General features: G+C 51.0%; 1 protein-coding gene across 12 annotated transcripts in view; it reads right to left on the minus strand.

The window, feature by feature from the left end:
- The window catches only part of TBC1D9B (TBC1 domain family member 9B), a 44,426-nt gene that overhangs the window by 10,640 nt on the left and 10,503 nt on the right, over positions 1–23,283 (minus strand). For 10 of the 12 annotated variants that reach the window (XR_007476575.1, XR_007476574.1, XM_033413501.2 and 7 more), the window contains exons 4-12: positions 21,351–21,579; positions 20,050–20,308; positions 18,342–18,549; positions 15,613–15,825; positions 5,696–5,857; positions 5,234–5,384; positions 4,536–4,750; positions 2,662–2,779; positions 1,226–1,511 (exon numbers count right to left, since the gene is read on the minus strand). Coding sequence is in view for 10 of the 12 variants with exons in the window: in XM_033413501.2 (XP_033269392.1) it covers positions 1,226–1,511; positions 2,662–2,779; positions 4,536–4,750; positions 5,234–5,384; positions 5,696–5,857; positions 15,613–15,825; positions 18,342–18,549; positions 20,050–20,308; positions 21,351–21,579 (1,841 nt within the window). In the remaining 2 variants the exon portion in view is untranslated. The remainder of the gene's footprint in view (positions 1–1,225; positions 1,512–2,661; positions 2,780–4,535; positions 4,751–5,233; positions 5,385–5,695; positions 5,858–15,612; positions 15,826–18,341; positions 18,550–20,049; positions 20,309–21,350; positions 21,580–23,283) is intronic. The other 2 variants (XM_033413502.2, XM_033413503.2) reach the window with 2 other exon arrangements.

Genomic DNA, 23,283 nt, shown 5'->3' on the forward strand with positions numbered 1-23,283 from the left:
GGGCCTGACTTTGGCTGGACTAGGCCAACCAGGACCTCACACTCTCCCAGGCTCTCTGGCTGGGCCTGACACTCAGGTGGGACACACCCACTGGCTCCGGCACCATTCCTGGTCAGGCCCTGCTGCTAAGGAGGGGCCCCATCTGTCTGGTGTGGGAGATGGGCATGAAAACCACTTGCCGACTCTGGCCATGGGCTGAGTATCTTGTCATCACTGAGGACAAAGAGCTAGCATGGCCCATAGCAGAGAAGCAACAACTCTGCCAGCCTGGGACCCTTACAGGTTCCCAGTCAGCACTGGGCTGGCTCGGCAGGCAGGTGGCAGCGTCCCTGGCTGTCCCGGGTGGCCAGGAGCATTCCAGGCTGGGCAAATACATGCACGTGGGCTGGCAAGGCTGTATAGAGCTCAGGGCCTGGGCCACAGTAAGCACCCCCTAGGAAGGCACCTGGTTATAAAGGTCTTGAAGGCCAGGCTAGGGGACTTAGATCCTTTGTCCAGAAAACCACCAGTGGCACAGGGAGTTCCCATATCCCAAGGGAGGAACAGGGTCAGATTCTGATCAGGAAGAGCCCTGTGGGATGCTGGTGGATGAGACTGGAACAAGGAAAACTGTGACGATGCAGACACAGGGCCCTTGGCAGGGGTGTCATGGGTCTGCCCTGAGGCTGTAGGGGTTGAGGGGAGGGGCTCGACCCCAGAGAGAGTCCATGAGGATGGGATGCGGGGACTGAGGGAGGACAAGGCAGCCAGGATGACCCTGGGCCTTAGGCGTGCCTGGTGGATATCAGCTCATTCAGCAGCTACAGTAGGCCCAACATGGGCCCTTGTCTAGGTGACGGGGTGACAGTGATGCTACTGAGCTGGGAAAGGCACGACCAGGAGTGCTTTGTGGGAATAACAGACACCCAACCTTCGCTAGAGGAGGGAGGCCCTGCTGTTCCAGCTGCCTCCTGCCCACCAAGCCCTCCAGTCCAGTGTGCTCTGGCCCACTACCTGTTTTACCTTCTCCCAGCACTTATTACTACTCCAGTACTGTTCTGTCTCCTTCCAGAAAGGAGGCTCTCTCTGCCCCCCTGGAGTATCCCCAGGTCTAGCCCTGTCTGGGCACATGGTAGGTACAGTCCCAGGATGCTGACCAAGAAGCACATAGGGCTGGGGAGGGGTGGGGTGCTGCAGTCAGTGCTGGCCAGCTCCCCAGCAGGAGGAGGGAGGCCAGCTCAGTCACCTGCCCAGGACGGTCATGGCCTCGCCCTCGTCGCTGCAGCCCAGTAGCTGCTCCATGTTGGCATCCAGGATGGCCAAGGCCACCTGCAGGATCACCTTGATGCCCTCGTAGAAGAAGCAGTCAACAATGACCGCAGCGCTCTCAAAGGGCATGACGCTGAGAAAGAGGGTCAGGAACCAGGAGAGCGAGATGCTGGGAATCACCCCCAGGTCCTGCATCTTCTCGGAGAGCTGGGGCAGGAAGTCTCTCGTGAGCTCTTCGAAGATGCCTTGGTCCACCAGGGCCCCTAGGGAGAGAACGAAGGAGTCTGAATGGTGAGCTCACACCCCTGACTCAGGCAGGCCCTCATGTGGGACCCCAGGGTCTGAGTTGCAAGAAGCTCACCTGGTCCCCAGCCAGCTCTGCTTACAACTGAGGGCTGGAGGGGGGCAGGTGGGGTGGAGAAAACAAGAACGGAAAAAATTATGTAAGTTTCCTTTCTACTACTTCCAAATCGCTGTGTGAAAAAACGATTTCTTCCACTATACTTGGATTTTATTTTTGGGAAATACTAATTTCTCCCTAGGGCGTCAAAAGTAAACAGTGAGCAGCTGCATAGCACAGGGAGATCAGCTCGGTGCTTTGTGACCACCTAGAGGGGTGGGATAGGGAGGGTGGGAGGGAGGGAGACGCAAGAGGGAAGAGATATGGGGATACATGTATATGTATAACCGATTCACTTTGTTATAAAGCGGAAACTAACACATGATTGTAAACCAATTATACTCCAATAAAGATGTTAAAAATAAATAAATAAAATAATAAGAAAAATTAAAAAAAAAAACAAAAACAAACAAAAAAACCAAACCAAAAAAAGAAGTAAACAGTGATCTCAGTAGCTTGTGTGTGTACTGACCTGAAGCTTGTGAACAGATGCAATTCTAAAGGACCCCAAGAGTGGAAATCCCCAAAAGCAAACAGTAAGGGAAGGACATTTTAGAATAACAGACTTAATTATATATGTAATTAAATATATTTGCAAGTGCACTTCCATTTAATAACACAGATTCTACTGGCTGTGAGTTCCTAACAGTTGACATGGGGGTATACTATATGCTCTAGCTGTGATACTGGAAATTTTCCACAATAAAAATGTTTAAGAAGAGTTAGATGGATGTGAATTTAGGCCCCAAGCTAACTTCTTCTCTCACTGCCGGCAACTCCTAGGGAATCGCATAGTCTGGGAGAGACGGTTGGGGTCTGTGTTTGGCTCTCTACTTTTCAGCTGTGTGAAGATTTAGCAGCTTCCTAATCTATGGAGCGGAACCTGTGACTGTCTGCAGCCTGGGGCAAGGCTGTGAGGCCTCCAAGAGCTCACCTGTGGGATGTGCTGAATGTAGACCTGGCCCAGGGAGGCCTGCCACCCCCACAGGGAGCTGCCAGTCTCAGGCACTCACCAACCACCCTGGTGTTGTAGTAGTCGGGCAGCATGCGTTCACAGAGGGCCACCAGCAGCCAGAATGCCTCCTCCTCGCTGCCATAGAGCAGGAGCACTGAGGTGACGATGTTCATGGCCTATGGGCACAGAGACAGGTAGGGGGTGTCATGGAGCTGTCCCCCCCCCCCCCCACCAAGTGGCCTATGCATCCTCCTCTACCAGCAGGCCTGGTAACAACAAACTCTTCCACCCAACTCTGGGCAATGTGCCAAAAGACAATTTGCAGGAAATCAATTTGACCAAAATGGTCAATCAAGTTCCTCAAATTGGGCCTGCAGGCATTCGGACACCCGAGAAGGCGAGGCCTTCTTCGGGGTGGTGTCTGGTGTCACAGGTGCAGCACGGGGCCAGAAGGATGTGTGAGTGAGCTGCATGCAATGGCCACATGGCTGCAGGGAGGCCATGGCAAAGTAGTGACCATGCACAGCCTGAGCTGATACCAAGGCTTGTAAGAAAAAGCATCAATGGCGGCAAATTATCTTAAAAATGATTTAGAGCCAGCATACTGGTTTTCCATGCACTGGCAATATGTCCTGCAGAACACTGGTCCTACAGAAAAGTGATTTCTCTGAAATCCAGAGGCAGTCATAGGGAAACAGAAAGCCATCTGACCTGGTCATGAAAATGCCCACTAGATTTAAAATCAAATGCCTCTGGAAATGCAAATCAAAACTGCAGTGAGGGGCTTTCCTGGTGGGGCAGTGGTTGAGAGTCCACCTGCTGATGCAGGGGACACGGGTTCGTGCCCCGGTCCAGGAAGATCCCACATGCCGCGGAGCGGCTGGGCCCGTGAGCCATGGCTGCTGAGCCTGCGCATCTGAAGCCTGTGCTCCGCAACGGGAGAGGCCACAACAGTGAGAGGCCCGCGTACCGCAAAAAAAAAACTAAAAAAAAAACAACTGCAGTGAGATGCCACCTCATACCATTACGATGGCTACTATCAAAAAACCAGAAAATAACCAGTGTTGGTGAGGGTGGCGAGAAACTATAGCCTTTGTGTATTGTGGGTAGGAATGAAGAATGGTGCAGCTCGTGTGGAAAATGCTATGACAACTCTCATAATTCAAAAAATTAAATATATGATCCAGCAATTCCACTTCTGGGTATAATGCCCAAAAGAACTGGGTTTGGATATTGTACACCTATGCTCATAGCAGCACTATTCACAACAGCCAAAATGTGGAAGCAACCCAAGTGGCCATGGATGATGAATGGATAAACAAAACACGCTGTATACATACAACGGAATATTCTTCAGCCTTAAAAAGGAAGGAAATTTTGACACATGCTACAACATAGATGAAACTTGAGAACATTATGCAAATGAAATAAGCTAGTCACAAAAAGACAATACTGTATGATGCTTATATGAGGTACTTAGTCAAAATCATAGAGACAGAAAAGATAATGGTGGGCCAGGGGTAAGCAGGGGAGTTGTTTAATGGGTACAGTTTCCATTTTGCAAGATGAGGAAGAGTTCTGGAGATGGATAGTGGTGATGGTTGTACAATGATATACCTAATGCCACTGAACTGCAAACTTAAAATGATTAAGATGGCAAGTTTTATGTTATGTGTATTTTACCACACACACAAAACAATCAAACGCCTCAGGACCCAGACCAGAAGCACATACGTGGCAAGGGGATAAGGTGAGCGATGAACACTGCTTCTAATTTCATCTTTTTCTGTGATTAGGATCTTCCTGGGGGGGGGGGAACAGGGCACAGTCACAGGTGTGTGGGGCCATCACTTAGGCCCAGAGCCATGCGGAGGTGCTCCTGTGAGCTTCTGGTGGGAGATGCTGTCTCTGGACCCTGCTAAGCCCCTGTACCTGGCAGTAGCCAATGGTGGGGTTTCGGAAAGCGTAGGCAGTCAGCACCCGGCGGAGTGCAGCGATCCCGAGCTCATTCTGGAAGGCAGGGTGCTCGGGCATGGAGCGGTGGAGGTCTCGCTCGATCTCCTCCGTGGCCAGGCTGTACTTCCCTGTGGACTTCTCCACCAGCTCAGCATAGTAGCCAGGGTGAGTCACCATCTCATTCCAGGCCCCTGTGGAGACACAGCTGGTAGCTGTCTCCCTCTTCCTCCCCTCCCGGGACTTCGAGGGCAACAGGGCAGGGTGGAGACGTCAATGCACTGCAGAAGAGTAGTGGCACTTTGGGGCCAACTAAGAGGTGCCAGGCAGAGTTTCCCTCATGATTGCTTCTGAGAGGAGTCACCCCACCCAAGTTCAAATGGCTGACTTGCCCTCCTGAAACCATCCAAGTGGCCAAGGGTGTGAATGTTGTCAGAGCCTGACCCAAGGAAAGAAGGCCTCAGGAGCCCTGTTTGCCTTCCACTGCTGGTGGGAAGGCACCGCCTCACTGGTTTCTGCTCCCCGGAATGCCCCTCCTGGCACACATGAGCTTCATTACAGCTGAGAGACATGTTCTCGCCCTCTAAAGGCTGGTGGTTCCTGCCTGGCCGACTCAGGAGGCCAACTGGGGGTCATGGAGGCTGAGGCTGTGGGGCCGTGAGGCCAGGGCAGCTCACCAGAGAAGAGGAGCCACAGCTCCCCCCGGAGGCTCTCGGGGATGCCCTTCAGCACCAGCTCCCGCGTCCTGGCGGTGCGGTACATGCACATGCCGCGCCCGTACTCAAAAAAGTGGATGTGCCACGACTCCTCTTTCATCTTCTCCTTGGCCTGGGGGAACAGCAGACAGGGGGGCTGTGAATGCGACCTGAGTGCTGAGGCAGGTGTCAGGCCCTCCACCTCTCCTCCAAGGGCTTGTGGCGAAAATGCCACGAGCCCAGGCTGGGCTGTGCACGGCATCACCCTCGGGCGTCAGGGACACGGGACCCCCTGCAGAGGCCTGAAGCCCATGACCAGCACTTCTGAACAGGTCACTCAGGGTGTCCCTGGGCACTGCACATCGTCACCCAAGGGCCGCAGACTGGCCCTGCCCTTCCCCCTATCTGGCCTGCACGGTGGTGGAGCCCCGAGTCTGGGCTTACCCCCTTGGCTCCCAGGTCCTCCATGGGCGTGTTTCTCTGGAAGAGTTTGAGCAGGCCCTGGGAAGCGGTTGGAGCCTCCTGTGCATGGGACCCCTGGAGGCCACCGAGGGGTGAGGTCGGGCTGGCAGGCTGTTCTGACACCTCCTGAGGAGCTGGGGAAGACTGGGAAATACAACATGGGAAGGAAAGCACTGAGCGAGTGAACTGCCCCACTGCCTGCGGGGTGGCCGTGTGCGAAAGAGCAGGAGGCCATGCTGTGGCTCAGCCCTACATCCTCTCTGGCCAGACACACACCTGTGTTGTCCTCCTTCCAGGGACAGGTTCTGGTGCTCATCCTGTCAGGCCCTCTCTGTGAGGTCAGGGCCAGGAGAGAAGAAACCGCAAGGAGACAGCTCCACGTGCCCCTTCCTGAACTCTGTGTCCCCTACAAGGGCTTGACTGGCAGCACTCATGGGTGCTCCCTGTGATGCCTTTCTTGCTCCAGCCTCTGGGGTGCAGACCCTGCCGAGCCCTGTAGGGACAGCTGCTGGTGGCGTCTGCCCGGACTGTTCTTGGGTCCCACCATTGTAGCGCTGCCCCATGGGGCCCCTGGACACAGTGATTGGCTCAAGTGGGGAGTGCTGGGAAAGAGCACTGGGGCCCCCACTGGAGCCCAAGCATGGAGGGGAAAGTGGAGCAGAGGCAGGGTGACATCAGGCCTGCTCACCCAGTACGTCCCGAGGCTGATAGCTTGCCTCACCCTTTTCAGACTGACAGAGTCCTAATTGAGGACATGCCTCCTGGGGGTGCCCTCAGTGACAGCTGAGTGAGAGAAGGAGTCCTCTTTCCTCTCCTCCCTCCCTCAGGCTACCTGTCCACTGTACCCTCAAGGGCCCCTCAAAGAAGAAGGGGCCCCCAGGCACTCTGAGGGCTGGTGGCTGTCTGCAAGGCTCCCTCTCTCTGGGCCACTTGCCTGGTGTGTGGTGTGGTCTACAGTGGCCACACATCTCTTGGGCCACACCACCTCTTCCCGGACACTTGTGCAGCTCAAAACCGGGTTCTCCTTAGCAGTCCGCCACACTTGCAACAAGGCTGTGGGGCTTTGGGAGGTGAAAATAAAGACATATGCCTAGAACTAGGTGTGTGGGGAGGGGGTCCCCACCTGTGGGCCATCTCTAACCATAAACAGGGCTCTGGTAGGGCTGTAGGCCATTCTCCAGTGTAGGAACCTGGGAATCTGCTTTCCCGTTGCACGGACGGCCAAACAGCAAGAGAAATGGATCCTGGGTGGTTCTGGGAACATACTTGGGGGCAATATGGGGCTGGGAGAAGAAAAGGGGGGCATCAAGGACAAAGGTCTAAAAGGAAGCCCTAACATTCAGGGTTCTTCCCCTGGCTTTCTGGAACCTTAGTACCCTTCAGGTACAGTGTGGGTGACACCAGGCAACTGCCCCTGCTTGTGGATTGTGTTCTACCTGCAGGCACCTGACTTCAAGGTGAGCTCACTGCCGTGGGCAATGGCCTGGGCAGGGAGTTTGTTCCCTAGCCCGGGGGTCAGGTGGAACAGAGTCAGTGCCCACTCTGTCTGTCCTCCTCTCAGCTCGCTCCCCAAGTGCCCACCAGTAGGAACAACACCGCTCTTGGGTGGACACTGGTCACTGGCTCCCTTGAATCCACTTCTCCTTCTGCCAGCAGTGGCTTCCAATTTTTTTTGGGCGCAACACATCTCTCTCCACTCTTGGACCCACACTTTGTGGAATCCACTGAGGTTTGCGGTGGTGGCCACAAGCTAATTAGCATTTCCCATGCCTGCGGGGACTTCGGGTACTGTGTCGGCCACTCTGCAGGGAATGTCAGGATGAGCCACGGAGGGTGCAGGGGCTGCACCACCATGCTGGTGCCACACACGCCCCAGGGATGACACTCATCCAGTGGAGACAGCCCAGCTCTGATGATAGGCGGCCAACTGTGTGGACTTCTTGGCTTCGTGGGCCAGTGAGCTCCCCTTCTGCGTGCTCCGGTCTGAGCTGAGTTTCTGCCCTTGTGCCTGTCAGCTCTGATCCCACTGGCTGTGGTCAAGCAGGGGTGCTGGACGCCTCCCCCGAGACTTTCACCCTCTCTGTGTTCCACATGAGAACCTGTACCACAGCTGTGATGGCTTCACAGGGAACACATGCTAAACTCATCAAGCTGTGCTATTTCAATATGTACAGCATATTGTATATCAAATTTACCTCAGTAGAACTGTTTTTAATAAAAAGGAAAAAAAAAAAGAGAACTCTGCTAAGTTCATATCCACAGCCTGCCCCTCTGCCCCTGGCTGGTGTTTTCAAAATGGATTTTAGATCAACTAAAATACATTTTCATGACAAACTGCCCGAATCCAGGGACATGACCCCAGTCCAGACCCCAAGCATCCTGATGCAGAGAGTCTGCTTCTGGCTCGAGGTTCCCTGCAGGAACAAGGACACAGATGGACTTGCAGGCCACAGAGCACTGCAGAGAATCAAAAACCTCAGTGCCGGAAAGGAGATTGACTCGAGGATGTGACCTCAGCAATAACCATCCTTCGTGACAGACAAGTTCCTGGGGTGATGGTGAGCTCACAGACCCATACTGCCTGGGAATCCAGTCTCCCTCTCCTTCCTCTTGGTAACTGTCTCACACATTTTTCCAGTGCAAACCTCCCAAACCATCCATCTTCCTCACTTCCTACTGCCAACTACTGAACTGAGCAAGCAGAAGCAGGAGCAATCTGACAGCCATCCACGGTCACCCCCACCGGCCCACCTTCCCACAACTGTGGCCACGCATGCCAGGCCCAACTCTCCCCCGACTCGAGCCCAAGATCCTACCGCTCTCGCCTCCAGGACCTTCTTCTGTCAACTGGCCCCTCTCCACTGGATTAATTACCATCAGCATAGAATCATGCTGTTGTCCCTACAAGCCCTCCCCGTTCTTCAACTGGGTGGTGCTCACATGTTATGTCCACTTTTGCGAAAGTGCATCAAGTTGTGCACTTAGGATCCATGCACTTTAGAGTATATACGTCACACTCCAATTACAAAGTCACACCCTGAAGGGACCCCTGTGATTCTCAGCTGGCCTTTCTACAAAGTTTCTGGAAAGAGTTGCCTAAACTCACTGTATCCTTTCCCTCTCTTTCCAATTTTTTCTTGAGAAAGTGTCAGAAAATGTATGTTTATGTTCTAACAGTTACCTTTATACTAATGTCTTTATATAGTACCCTGGGTCCCCTCTTTTTAATACACTGGACTCCCTCCTAGGGGCAATACTAAAATTAGCGAGTAGCCCTGATCTTCCCCCTCCACTCCTTTCCCTGCCGACATATAATTGAAAGTGATATACCTTGCTCTTACTTAATAAGGCAGTCAGTGAGCTTATTCTAGTTTCCATACCTTCTTTTCTCATGTTTTCATTGTACTCTATGTATTCAGAGCATATAAAATTACACATGACTTGTCACCTTTATCCTTGTTATCTAGTCCTATTTCTACAGCTAGATACATTCAATGCTCCCACCAGACCTTCTGCCAAAGCCTCTTCCGTCATTTCTTGGTTGTCTGAGGTTGTTCACTATTAGATGCCTCAAAAGCTGATAGCTTCTGTGAATTCCTGCATGCTCCTGACGGTCTGTGGTTTTGATACCTGAACATCAGTTTGCCAGACAGAAAATCCTAGGGTCACAGCTTTTTTACTGTATATCTTACAAAATGTTACTCTATTTGTATAAAATTTTGCTATCAAAATGTCTGATGCCTGGGCTTCCCTGGTGGCGCAGTGGTTGAGAGTCTGCCTGCCGATGCAGGGGACACAGGTTCGTGCCCCGGTCTGGGAAGATCCCACATGCCGCGGAGCGGCTGGGCCCGTGAGCCATGGCCACTGAGCTTGCGCGTCCGGAGCCTGTGCTCTGCAACGGGAGAGGCCACAACAGTGAGAGGCCTGTGTACCGCAAAAAAAAAAAAAAAAAAAAAAAAGCCTGATGCCTCTCTGATTTTCATTCCTTCATAAATGACTTGGTCCTTCTTGACTGGTTGCCCCCCCCAATTTTTTTTTTTTTTCTGTACTTACAGGAGGATGTTGTATGTATGGGGTAGCTGTTTGCACTGTACGGTTGGGGGTCTGTCTTCTGGTGCAGTCTCTCTATGGAGCCCCCCTCCAGAACTTCCTGATCTGTCTCCTCTAGTGTCAGAAGCTTCTCTCTCTTTACTCCTCAGTATTCCTGCCCTGCTCAGTTCCAGCTCTTTTTTCCTCAGGGAGGGCTCTTTCCTTTTGGAAGGGAGTTTTTGTTGGGTGTTTCAGATTTGTCCTAGCATTCTCTGATCTTCCCTTAGCTCGTCAGTGGATTCCCATGTTTTGTGTTGTTGGTTAACTCATCTGTGAGCTGGAGCCTGAGAAATATGCCTGCAGTTTCACCGGTGGTTTCTCTTAGTCACTTGCTGAGGTTTCTGTTCAGTGGGTAGTCTCTTTTGAGGAGGGTGTGTGTGGGGAAGTATTTTTGGTGATTTCTGGATTCCTTGGCTCTTGGGACTGTCAGAACCCTTTTTCTCTTCCCTCCACTACCACAGCACAGCTGCTGATTCTGTATCTGTAGAATAATGCTGCAGTTGGTGGTCTGGCCTCACCTACTTGTAGTCTGGGGTTTGTAAGATACCCTTTCACCTGGCTTTGTTAAAGCTGTTGTCTGTGGGCTTTTATTTTTACTCTTAAAGTTGCTTTGTGCATTTTAATGGAAAATTTGGTAAGGTTTAAAAAGCTACCCCAATAACCAACAGCTTATCCCCATTGAAGGCCACTCCACCGGGCTTTTCTTCCTGTTCTTCCACTGAACAACTCTTGAAAAGGCCACCGTGACCTCTACTTGCCATCTCCAGTAGTCAATTCTTAGTTCTTATGATACTTGACCTCAGATCCAAACTGAACTCTTGACTGCTCCTTCCAAAACTGCTGTTCCTCATGTCATTAAATGGTGATTCTATTCTCTAAGCTGCTCAGGCCAAAAACTATAGGGTCATCTTTTTGTAAACCCTTCTTTATCCCATACCCTCCATCTAATTCGTCAGTTCTCTCAGATCTACCTTCGAATTATATCCTGTACACTAACACTGAACAATCTGAAAAGGAAATTACGAAAATGATTTTATTTACAATAGCATCAAAAAGAATAAAATACTTAGGGATAAACTTAGCCAAGTAGGTGAAAGACCAGATGCTGTATGCTGGAAACTAGAAAATGTTGATGAAAGAAATTAAAGATGCAAACAAATGGAAAGACATTTTGTGTTCATGGATTGGAAAACTTCATATTGTTAAGATGTTAATATTACCCAAAGTGATCTATAGATTCAGGGCAATTGCTATTAAAATCCCAATGACATTTTTGCAGAAATAAAAAAATCTATCCTAAAATTCAGATGGAATTTCAAGGGACCCCAAATAGCCAAAACAAGCTTGGAAAAAGAACAAAGTTGGAGGTCTCAAATTTCCTGATTTAAAAATTTACTATAAAGCTAGAGTAGTTAAAACAGTATAGTACTGGCGTAAGGATACAGACCAATGGAATAGAATTGAGAGCCCAGAAATAAATCTTGCAATACATACGTTCAACTGATTTTTGACAAGGGTGCCAAGACCATTCAACGGGGAACAGATAGTTTTTTGTACAACAAATGGCATTGGAAAACTGGATATCCACATGTAAAATGATAAGTTTGGACACCTATCTCATACCATTTACAAAATTAACTCAAAATGGATCAAAGACCTAAATGTAAGAGCTAAAACTACAAAATTCTTAGAACGAAACATAGAAGAAAAGCGTATGGCAACTATTTCTTTGATATGACATCAAAAGCACAATAAAAGAAAAATAAATTGGACTACATAAAAATTTAAAACTTATGTACATCAAAGGACACAATCATCCTCAATCAGAATGAGAAGGCAATCCATGGAATGGGGGAAAATATTTACAAATCATGTATCTGATAAGAGGTTAATATCCAGAAGTTCTACAACATGACAACAAAAACAAACAACCCGATTAAAAGAAATAGGCAAAGGACTTGAATAGACATTTCTCCAAAGAAGATATACAAATGGCCAATAAGATGTGAAAAGATGCCCAATGTCACTAATCACTGGGGAAATGCAAATCAAAACCACAATGAGATACCACTTCATATCCATTAGAATGGTTATTGTAAAAAATAACAGAAAATAACAGTGTTGGAATGGATGGGGAAAAACTGGAACCCTTATGCATTGCTGATAGGAGTGTACAATGGTCTAGCCACTGTGGAAGATGTTATGGCAATTCCTCAAAATATTAAACACTGATTTACCATATGACGCAGCAATTCCACTTCTGGGCACATACCCCAAATAACTGAAAGTAGGGTCTGAAGAGATATTTGAACACCCATGTTCATAGCAGCATTATTCACAACAGCCAAAAGGTGACAGTAACTGAAACGTCCATTAAAAGATGAATGGATTGCCCTGAATCTATAGATCACTTTGGGTAATACTAACATCTTAACAATATGAAGTTTTCCAATCCATGAACACAAAATGTGGCATATGTATACACATACACACACACACACACACACACACACACACACACTAGTATGTATTCAGCCTTAAAAAGGAAGGAAATTCTGACAGATTCTATAATGAAGACGAACCTTGAGGACATTATGCTAAGTGAAATAAGCCGATCACAAAAGCCGATCACATTACTGCATGACTCCCCTTATATGAGGTACCTGGAGTAGTCAAATTCATAGAGACAGAAAGTAGAATGGTGATTGCTGGGGCCTGGGGGTAGGGGCTTGAGGGTGGGAAATGAGGAGTTAGTACTTAATGAGTACAGAGTTTCAGTTTCCAAGATGAAAAAAGCTTTGGAGATGGATGGTGGTAATGGCTGCATAACAGTGTGAATATACTTGATACTACTGAACTGTATACTTACAAATGGTTAAGATGGTAAATTTTATGTTATATGTATTTTACCACACACACACACACACACACACATAAGCACACAAATATATATATGTATCCTGAATTTAACCACTTCTCACCAACTCCACTGCTACCACCCTTGACCAAGGCTCTATCATCTTGTGTCCTGAAAACTGTTAGAGCCTTCCAACTCATCTCTGCTTCTATTCTCGTCACTCTCTAGTCCAGCTCTGTTCTAGAGAAATATAATGAGAGCCACACACATAATTTAAAATTTTCTAGTAGCCACATTAAAAAACATAAAAGAAATTGTGAGGTTAACTTTAATAATATATTTTATTTAATATAGTAAAAGTATTATCATTTCAACATGGAATCAATATTAAAAAAATCAAGATATTTTACATTCTCTTTTTCACACTGAATCTTCCACCTCTGGTGTGTAGTTTATGCTTACAGCACATTTCAGTGTGGTTGCCTTTCAAGTGCTCAATAGTCACGTGTGGCTACTGTACTGGGCAGCTACACCTCTATTCCATTCTCAATATGACAGCCATAGCAATTCTACTAAAACATAAACAGACTGTGTCCCTACTCTGGTCAAACTCTCCACTGGCTCCCATCTCACTCAGAGTCAAAGCTAAGTACTCCCAAGGGCCTACGGGCACTACATGACCTGGCTTCCCACTCCCTCTCTAATTTCATTACCTGCACCCTGTCTCCACTCATCTCAGCAGCCTGTGCCAAGCTCAATCCTGCCTCCAGGCCTTAGCACCTGCCATTCCCTCTGCCTCGAATACCCTTTCCCCAGATACCTTAGGGCTGTTCCCTTACTTCCTTCAAGTACCACTTGATCAGAGCCCCCGCTTCCCCTAGCAATCCTGATCCTTTCACCCTGTTTTATTTTTATCCTTGGCCCTTATTGCCACCTGACATATTGTATGTTTATTTGCTTATGGACAGTCTCTCTCACTAGAATATAAGCTCTAAGAGGGCATGAATTTTGTCTAATCTGCTCTATTCCTAGTGCCTAGAAGAGTTCCTGGCACCTACTGGGAATGCAACAAAATGTGTTGGGTGAACGAAGGGCAGGTGCTTGGAAGGGGCCACTGGGCCAAGCTTACACTGGCTGGTCAGGCCCTGTCATTTGTTGCACTGTGCCTTGAGAAGGCAGCTCAACATTCCTGCTCACATCTCTTTTCATCCAATCCAACCTCACTGTTTCTTGAAATCCCAGATCAAGCCCAACCTCCTCTAAGAAACCTTTCTTAATGTCTCCACTGCACACTGATTCTGCCCACTCCCTTCCCTTCCATTCCTTATCTATTTAATAGTTGACTGAGCATCGATTACAGGGGTGAAAAATTTAAAGGCTTTCATGGGCCAGACCAGGTGGGGTTCTGGGGAGCTGAAGTGTACATGCCACCACTCAGCTCCAATGCCACTCAGTGGGAATGTGGGCCCTGTAATGTCAGGGCCCCTGATTTTTCCAGAGCAGCCAGATATGTGGATTTTTATATGGACTCTTCTAATCATGAAGTGTTTTCACAAATCCAGATTGTTAATAGCACACACATCTTGTCCAAGATACCAAGAAGCAAGGGAGTGATCAAACATGGCCAGGGTGATGTCAAAAGGACTCAGATGTCACCTGAATAAGCTTCCTCTGGTCACAGATGGAATGAGGATAATAACTGTCATGGACTGAAACACATCAAGTTGCTTAAATCTGTAAGTTCATAATTATACTAAAAAGTAAACATAAAGAACTGAATTGGTCATATTTTGAGGATATTTGAAAACCAAATTCATCATTTTAACAACTGGTAAATAAAAAAAAGATTTATTCTGCCTTTTCTATATGAACTGTGCCTCATGGTAACCAAATAGTTGTTGAGGGTAAATTTCTCTATATGGAAATATTCCAGCTAATGAACAGAAGGAATGATAGAATTAGAGTGCCCCCATTTGCAATCCTAATGAGTTACCTAATGAATTATCTAGGCAATGCTTGTCAATGACTGGTAACAGCACATAATCAGGTATTGCATACCTGTTGGTGGAAGTACACAGCACCTCAATCCTGCCTACAAGTGGACCTGCCCCCCACTCCCCAACACAAACAATTGAATCCAAATCTAAGCTGGATCTCATTACTAAACCACCAACTTACAAGAACCAGGGCACAAAAGAATCCGTTAAGCGTTTCCAAGAGATGCAATCAGCAAACACCAGACTGCGAGAAACTCTATAGCACAAATGACCCAATTCCTTCAACAAAATACTGCAAGAAAAGAAAAGAAAAGAAAAGAAAGAGAGAGAAAGAGAGAAAGAGAGAGAGAGAGAGAGGGAGGAGTAGAAACCTATAGATAAAAAGGGATTATACCAACCCACTGTAACATGTGTATGACCTATGTGTACCTCAATCCAAATGACTAAATTGTAAAAAGAACATGTGCATCTGGGGAAATGTAAATACAAGTTTTTGATGTTAAAGAATTATTGTTAATATTGTTGGTATAGTAAAAAGATTGCAGTAAAAGGTAACCCTGTAAGAAAGATTGATGGGAGAAATCAATCTCCCAACAGGTAAATAAACACAAGCTGGACAGGCCTAAACAGAGGGCTCTCAGTGCAGCAGAGTTCATAAGGGACAGAGATGAGGGTGGCTGGGCCAGGCAGAGAAGGCTTCTTATGTGGAATAGGACTTGAGGCAGGCAGGGGTGACGCTCAGGAGGACTGGGGCACGTCTCGGCGTACAGAGAGGGCTGTGACCCTAGGCATCGCGTGTGTGGCCAGGACACCTGAGACTGGGGCTGGGTTAGGTTTTCCACCCTGCACCAAGCGGGGACCCTCCCCACCCAAGGCCCAAGGCAGGTACCACAGGGCTGCCTGGGCTCTTCTCCTGGCCCGGACCCCCACCCCACTGCTCTGAAGGGCCCTCTCACCTCTGGGGCTGAGTCCACAATGCTGGCTTTCCTCCCCGCTCTGCTGTTGCCTGGCGGCTTGGATGGCATTTTCTGGAGGAAGTCAGAGATCCTCTGAACCAAGAAATCGCGGTCTTTCAGGTTGGCAAACAGGAAGGTCATTTTGCTCTTAGTGCTAATGGACAGAGGGCTGGGCAGGACACTGGAGCTATCAGCTTTTTCCACAATGGTCACCTGAGAAGACAAAAACACCATTTGGGGGTCTGTATCTTGGGATGTAAAGCCAGATGGTTTTGTGAAGCTGAGAGCATGGTGGGCTTAGGTCGTCTTCTCTCAGGCATGGGGCAGGGAGTGGACGAGGGGCTCTCCAGGCCTGGCCGATTCATATTCTGACTCTACCGCTTGCTGCTGTGTGAGTTACATGCATGTCTGAGCCTCATTTTTTCAGCTGTTGATGGGTGTGAACATATCAGCCTTGCAGGACCATCATCAGGATGGTGACACAGAATGTAAAGCCTGAGCCCAGCGGCTGGCCCTGATCAGCTTCCCCAAGATGGACAGTCATGTCCCTGCCCTAAAGCACAGTGAGCAGCCCTGCCTGCAAGCCCTCCTGAGCACTCATTCCCTCAGCACTTCCTGATGTGTGTCCTGGGCCCAGTTCTGACTGTGAGGTGTGTGAACAGAGCAGTACAAGTGTGCAGGGCATAGGATAGGCTTTTAGGGGGCAGGGCCTGCAGCCTGGGGTGGGTACAAACAATGGACATGCAGGCTAATGAACACGGTCACCAGGGCTGGTGGGGGCCACAGGGCAAGCTGGGAGGCCGCTGGGCTGCTTCCTGTTGAAGGCACCTCTGGGGAGGCAGTAACTGAGCTGAGACCCGGTGCAGCCAGACGAAGAGCTAGGGGAGAGGCCAGCAACCACCCTGAGGAGGGGGCTGGACTGGCGTGATGGACAAAGAAAGACCGGAGAAGCTGGGGCAGAGTGAGAAGGGGTGGGCTGTGTGTGTGTGTGTGTGTGTGTGTGTGTGTGTGTGTGTCTGTGTGTGTGTCTGTGTGTGTCTGTGTGTGTGTGTGTCTGTGTCTGTGTGTGTGTGTGTGCCTGTGTGTGTGTGTCTCTGTGTGTGTGTGTGTGTGTGCGCCTGCATGTCTGTGTGTGGCAACTGGAGATTCTTCTAATCACAGAAGATACCGGAGGATTCTACCCAGGGTGAGCAGATTTTTAAATTATGTTGGCTGCTGTGGAAGGATGGGATCTAAAGGATAGGTCCTCAAGCCTTAGGTGGAGACAAGGTACTGCTGAGGTGAGCCAAGGAGACAGCTTGTCTTAGATGGTGGCTGTAGAGAGGAAGGGACATGCTCTGGAGAGCAAGCTGACAGGACATGGGATGTGGGAATGAGGCCAGGTCAGAATCAAGGATGGCTCCCGCTTTCCACCTCAGCAAACGGATGGAAGGGGTGTCACTTCCAGAGGCGAGGATGAGATTTGGGAGTGCAAATTCAAGAGCCCAGTGGACACATGAGTGTGGCTGGCATGAGTGAGGAGCCCCTGTGAAGCCCCCTGGCTAGGATACTGAGGTCAGTGCTAGGCAGGGGCCTCCATCAGGACCAGCTGCAGAGCCCCATCCCAAGAGCTTCCTGGCTCAGCCAGAGCTCTCTGCCATCAGGAATGTCAGGACTCATCAGGAGAAATGGAGCTGGGCCTAACATGACCCTGTAGCCAGCCCCCAGGGCTCAGGGTCAGATCAGTACAGCACCCAGGACAAATCCACAGACCTAGTGCCAAAGGAGAGCGAGGGGTCAGGGGCCAGCTCTGAGTCCCTGAGCCTGGAGCTGTGGCTCCTTTAAGTCCTTTGCCTCTGACTTCCCTTGGGGAAACTGAGGCAGCACACTACCTCACACCTGTTTGCAACAATACCTGCAACTTCAGGGATTTGTACAAAGGCCAGGGAGGTCCCACTGCTCTACATTTTAAATAGAAACAAAATACTGTGTTTTAGCTTATAGCTTAAGAACCTCACTTAAACCTCAATTAAACAGTCAGTATGCCCTGTTGGGCCATGAGGAAAAGGAGGCCTTGGAGGGGTGGATGGCTCTCCCTCACTGTCTACACCTTCACGGCAGCACAGGACAAATGGCCTTGTTTCTACCAGAGTCACTGTGGAAGCCCAAGAAACTGGAGAAAAAATAACTCTGATAGGTGAGAGCTAACCCCACCCTTGACAGGTGACAGTTGACCCCACTCCTGAAAGGGCTGACTTCCGATGACTCTGCTAGAGCCTGAGCCACAGCCAAGGCAGGTGTTAGGAGAGGAACAGTGAGGTGGCCCCTGAGAGTAACATGGGGCTGGGGTGGGATCAGAGTCCTCCAAGCCCAGCCAAAGCAGGGCTTTGCCAAAGTCTAACTGCAAGGCCCAAGGAGGCAGGACTAGGGGACACTCACCTGCAGGAGGCCACTGGGCTCTGACCAGGGAGGTGTGGGTCCTTGTTGAGGTTTTCGTATGTCCCACTGTGAGCTGTGCTGGCAGGCCAAAGCCCACCGTATCTCCTCACCAGGTGAGGTTGATCCCTGAGGGGGCATCCAGTGCACCCACTCCCACCAGGGCCTGGTACAGGACAGGTGCTCGGGGAGCACATGAACCACCATGTGCCCTCTGTACTTACATCACTAAATCCTGAGGGGCTTCCTGGGCTGGGGACCTGGCCACGTGCCCTGGTAAGAGAGGGAAGAGCTGGCAAGGACCTAGGGCTCACCTCCCGCAGGGGTATGATGAGGTGGCAAGCATCCTCTTCCTTGCTGGCAAAGCAGATGTAGTTGCTGGAGATAAACATCTGGCCAGGGATGTGCAGCTTGTTGAATGGGGTCCACAGGGTGCAGCCTGTGTGGCCGTCCAGGCGCTCGTCCCCGGGCAGCCGGAACGTGGCACAGTAGCACTCGTTCTTGGCTCGAGCGTCCAGGTCTCTGGTGAAACCAAGGTGGGGGAGATAGAAAAGCAGACAAGAGTTGGGGCTAGCACACTCACAAGGCGGCCTCATGCCCTCGGTTTCCACGTTGGACTCAGGCTCGTGGGGGTCCTCCTGTGAGCAAGTTGTGCCCAGGGATCTCAGAGTTCAATAACACATGCACACTGAATGGTCAAGTAGTAAAATGTGGACATCCGTATGACCAGCAGAGGAGTGGTCAACAAACAGCATGCTCGGTACTAAGGGTGGGTGGTGCCCAGAGGGTGCCTGCACCCGCCCTGCCGCTTCTCACTAGGAAGACCAGCCCCACCTAGAAACTCAGACAAGGCCTCCCGACAGGCAGGTGTGGAGTCAAGACTAAAACACAGGGTGCTGGGATTTCCCCAGCGGTCCAGTGGTTAAGACTCCATGCTTCCACTGCAGGGGGCATGGGTTCGATCCCTGGTAGGGGAACTAAGATTCCACATGTCACGTGGTGCAGCCAAAAGAAAAAAACACAGGCTGCTGTTGCTTAACGGAAATGCACACTCGCCAGTCCGATGGCTGTGTGAGGCAGGGGCCCGGTAGCCTGTTCCTCGCCCCCGCGGTGGCCCTGTCCTCGTAAACATCTCTCTCTTCCCAGCCCCATGGGGGCTGCTAGCAGCCTGAGCTCGGCCTGGCAGGCACACCTCGATGGACAATGCCAGAGACTATCAAGTCCGGCCCTACTCATTTTCTTTCTGGAAGGTTCTGAAAGCCACCGTGTCACTCGCATCAGGAAAGTAATATCCTTGGACAGCATTCTGGTCCTGAAGGTGCACCCAAGAGTCTGGGCCTAGGCCACAGTCTCTGCACACACAGGTGTGAATCTGGCTGTGGGCCCCAGGGGCTCAGGGAATATCTGAGCTCCTGGCTGGCCTACAGGTTTCCCCTAAGCTGCAACGGAAGAGCGAGAACAGAGTGCTCTGGAGGGGCCAGCCCTAGTGAATCGTTCCTCTGTCTACCAATTCCCACAGACAGGGTGGCAGAGACCTCAGACCTGTGCAGGGCTGTCTCCTGGGGCCTGGGGTCAGGGCCCAGGGGTCCTGAGAAGAGCTGTCAATCATGGCGGGATGGAGGCGGTGTACCCTGAGCTGGGATTCTGAAGCCTTCCTGAAGAGGCCTCTGGGGATGCCCTGGCTGACGTGGTGGGGCGCCTGTGCTGGGCTCCACTGCTCACTTAGAGCTAAGGCACTGGGGTCTGGGGCAAGCTGCTCTACCTCCCTGTGCCTCAGCTTCCTGTCTGAGACCAAGGAGCCTGTGAGAGCCTCCCCACCCCAGGGCTTTGAGAAGTAATACATGAAGAACTCCCTCCACGTCAGCGTCAGCGGTAGGTTTTTCAGGACGACGCCTCTGTGAATCTCCTGGTGCCCTCCCCACTATCGAAAACCACCCCTTCACCTGGCCCCCTTTACACGCAGGGAGCCTGTGAAGGGTGAGGAGGGCAGGTCCCTGCTGGGGGGGGGGAGGCACAACGCACCGCTTCAGAGCCGAGATGTTGCTGTGCGGCCGGGGGGGCCTGGGCAGTGCTTTGTCTTCCAGGAAGCCCTCGCTGTCCAGTAGCTGCCGCATGGCAAGGTTGGCCAGCTGCTCCATGAGCTTGAAGGTCTCGCTGATGTTGAGGAACATGGAGAAGAAGAGCTCCTGGTCCCGGGTGTCCACACGGATGCTCTCAGGGAAGAGCAGCGTGGCATTCTTCTCCAGCCGTGTGACGTCCACCCACTGCACCACCAGGCTCACTGGACACCAGAGGGGACAGACACACCATCAGGTCAAACCAGCTGGAGGGCTGGGCAGGCAGGCTCCTGACTCCTGCCTGGCCCTGGAACCCATGTGGGGGAGCGGGCAGCATCTACTGCCTGCCCGTTCCCCACCCCCAGGCCCCATGCCTGAGCCTAGCTATGCTGGGACACCAGCTCCACGAGGAGGGACTGGGCCATCCTGGGCCAACCCAGTGCCCAGCCCCGAGAATCTCCTGGGTTTGCCCACCAAATGGCTAAAGGATGAGATGAATGAACAAACAGAGGTGAGCTAGCTGAGACCCTGGACTTGAGAAGCCCCACCTAGTGGGAGTGCACTGATGTGGGAACAAGTCACAACATGGTGTGACCAGCACAGAGAGGATGCTGGCCCCTGCCTGATGAGAAGATGCAAAGGTGGGAGAAAGGCAGGGGAGGTTGTGACAGGTGTGTGTGCATGGCTGGGAGCCGGCCTTGCTGGGCCCAGGAAAGGCCACACTGAGAGCAGCTAAAGCCCTCGGGGCTCTTTCTGGGGGCGACATGCAGCAGAGTTCACTGGCTGGGAGTCTGCCTTTTGTCCTGAGGCCAGGGCTTCCTGTGGGGAGGGACCTGCAGCAGGTGGCTGCAGGGGCACACGTCCAAGGCACCATGTAACCTGGAGCCGCTCAGGGATGATGGGTGCCCGGCACTCTACTTGAAAGAGGGGAGGCCCTGTGCAGAAAGTCACTACGTGAAGAACTGTGCTAGTTGATGTATACATGACAGGAGCCCCCAAGAGCCCGGTGATGCCTGGTTCAAGTCTGGAGTTCTGGTCATGGGCCACTAGGTTCTGGGGAGACTCTCTGGTGGGTATGTGGGGACAGAATATCCGGGGGCCGAGGAGGGACAGCCCTCAGGAACTTCGACAGTCTGGGGAGGCGGTACACTTTATAGAGGCGAGGTCGAGGGTGAGGGCAGAGGAGGATGCCCTGAGGATGACAGGGCCAGCTGGGGGACTGGGGCTAGGGGGGACACAGGGGGCACTCCTGCTGCCTGCACTCACCCTCCTTGCCCAGCAGGAAGGAGTAGAAGCACAGGTGGTTGACGGTCAGGTAGAGCCAGCCCTGCCGGGGCACGCGGCCCTTCCAGTAGCTGCAGGAGTAGTAGTTGACCAGCTTCTCTCCCTCGGGCATCCCAAACTGCTTCCGCATTTTCAGCTCGGCCTCCTTGAATTTCCCAGGGTCCTCATCTCCCTGGGGCTGCAGGTTCTTGTTCTCTTCTGCGATGATGCCCTGTAGGAGGACAGGGGACTGGTTCCCGCAGGGAACTCAAGTGGTGGGACCCAGGACTCTTGGTCGCTGGCCCAAGGGCCACAAGCAGGTAGGCCTGTCGTCTGCTCTGGCCAGACAGATGCTGGGCAATTTCCCCTAACTCCCTGAGCTATTATCTCTACTGGATCAGAGAAGGGAATTTTTAAATTTACATTTTAGCTATTTTAATGTAAATATCTGAAAAATATAATATATAAACATGGTAAAAAAATGCAAGTAGTAAAAAAGTGTGTTCAGTGAGAAGGGAGTCTCCATCTCCTCTGCTGTTGTAGCCACTTTGTTGGTTTCCTCCCAGACAGGCTGGCACTGATGCACCTTTAAGCAAATACATGCAATCTGCTCTTTCCCCTCTTTCTTTGCCCAAATGGGAACTTGCTGTGGCACTGTTCTGTGACGTGCATTTCTTGTGACAATGTCTTGGAGGATCTTCTGTACTTGATACTCCCCCCGCACATACCAGGGGGCTTCTGCCTCTTGCCCCTGCTCAAGGCCCACAGACCAGCTGCAGGACCCACCCAGCTCAGGACCTACCCAGTTCAGGGTCCAGAGATCAGCCACAGGGCCAACCAACTCAGGGCATATCTATGCTGTATCCCACCAGCATCTTCACTGGGCTCAGGGTGCCCAGAGACATCACCCTGGGCCACAAAGCCAACCCCAAACCTCCTGGGGTAAAACAGGTTCTTAGTGCATTTGGCTCAAAATGTACATGCAGATTTTCCAGGAGGATGATGACTTGATAAGCTAAAGTAATTCAAGGCAACTGCTGTGGGCCAGATTGCTGCTTCTGCTGAGCCTCCTGGCAGCCTCGAATTCCTGTAACCATGAGCAGGGAGAACAGCCAGGAGTTTGGGTGAAGACCCAAAGGTAAGATGTAACTCCATCTCAGTATAGCCAGTACCACTGTAGCTGCAACTCCAACCTCTTCTCTCTCTCAAGCTGCCTCTGGTGCCTCCCCAGAACACTACTGCAGGAACTAGCTCTATGTCTGGGAAAGAGGCTCTGGCAAAGCACCCTTCTTGTTACTAAGGCCCTGCCCTTGTCTTCTGCTTCCCTCAAATGCACCTACTGGGAGGTTGGGAAAGGGGCCCCACCAGTGGAAAGGTGGGCCCCAGACAGCCTGTGGGCCATCACGGCACCCTGTCCCTCAGGCCACCTTCCTGGGTCTCAGTTGGCAGTCCCCTTTCCCCACTCCTTCAGCTGCACCTGGGAGACCCCCAAGCAGGGAGCAGAGGGGCTGACACTCTGCTTTGCATTTTCCTCTGCATTGTCCGCTGGCCTCTACTCAGGAGTAATGGTCCTCGCCAATGGGAATGAACGGCCTGGCCCACAGGACTGGGATTTTGTTTGTTTGCTGATACAAGTGGACTGTAAAAATCACTGGGCAGATTTTAAATTACTGATTCAATTTCTTTAATAGTTTTAAGCATATTCAAGTTTGCTATTTCTTTGTGAGTCTCAGTTTAAGTTCTATTATGTGGCAGACCAAATAATAGCCCCCCCCAAAGATGTTTACATCCCAATCCCCAGAAGGGTTGAGAGACTGACTGGTTGACTAAAGAGGCCATGCTGCTGGCATTCAAGAGAAAGGTAAGGGCCAAGAATCACGGATACGAAGCTCCTGAAAGCTGGAAAAGGCAAGGAAACAGATTCTCCCCTTAGAGC

Source organism: Orcinus orca, chromosome 3 (genome assembly GCF_937001465.1).
Source record: "Orcinus orca chromosome 3, mOrcOrc1.1, whole genome shotgun sequence".
Taxonomy (NCBI): Eukaryota; Metazoa; Chordata; class Mammalia; order Artiodactyla; family Delphinidae; genus Orcinus; species Orcinus orca.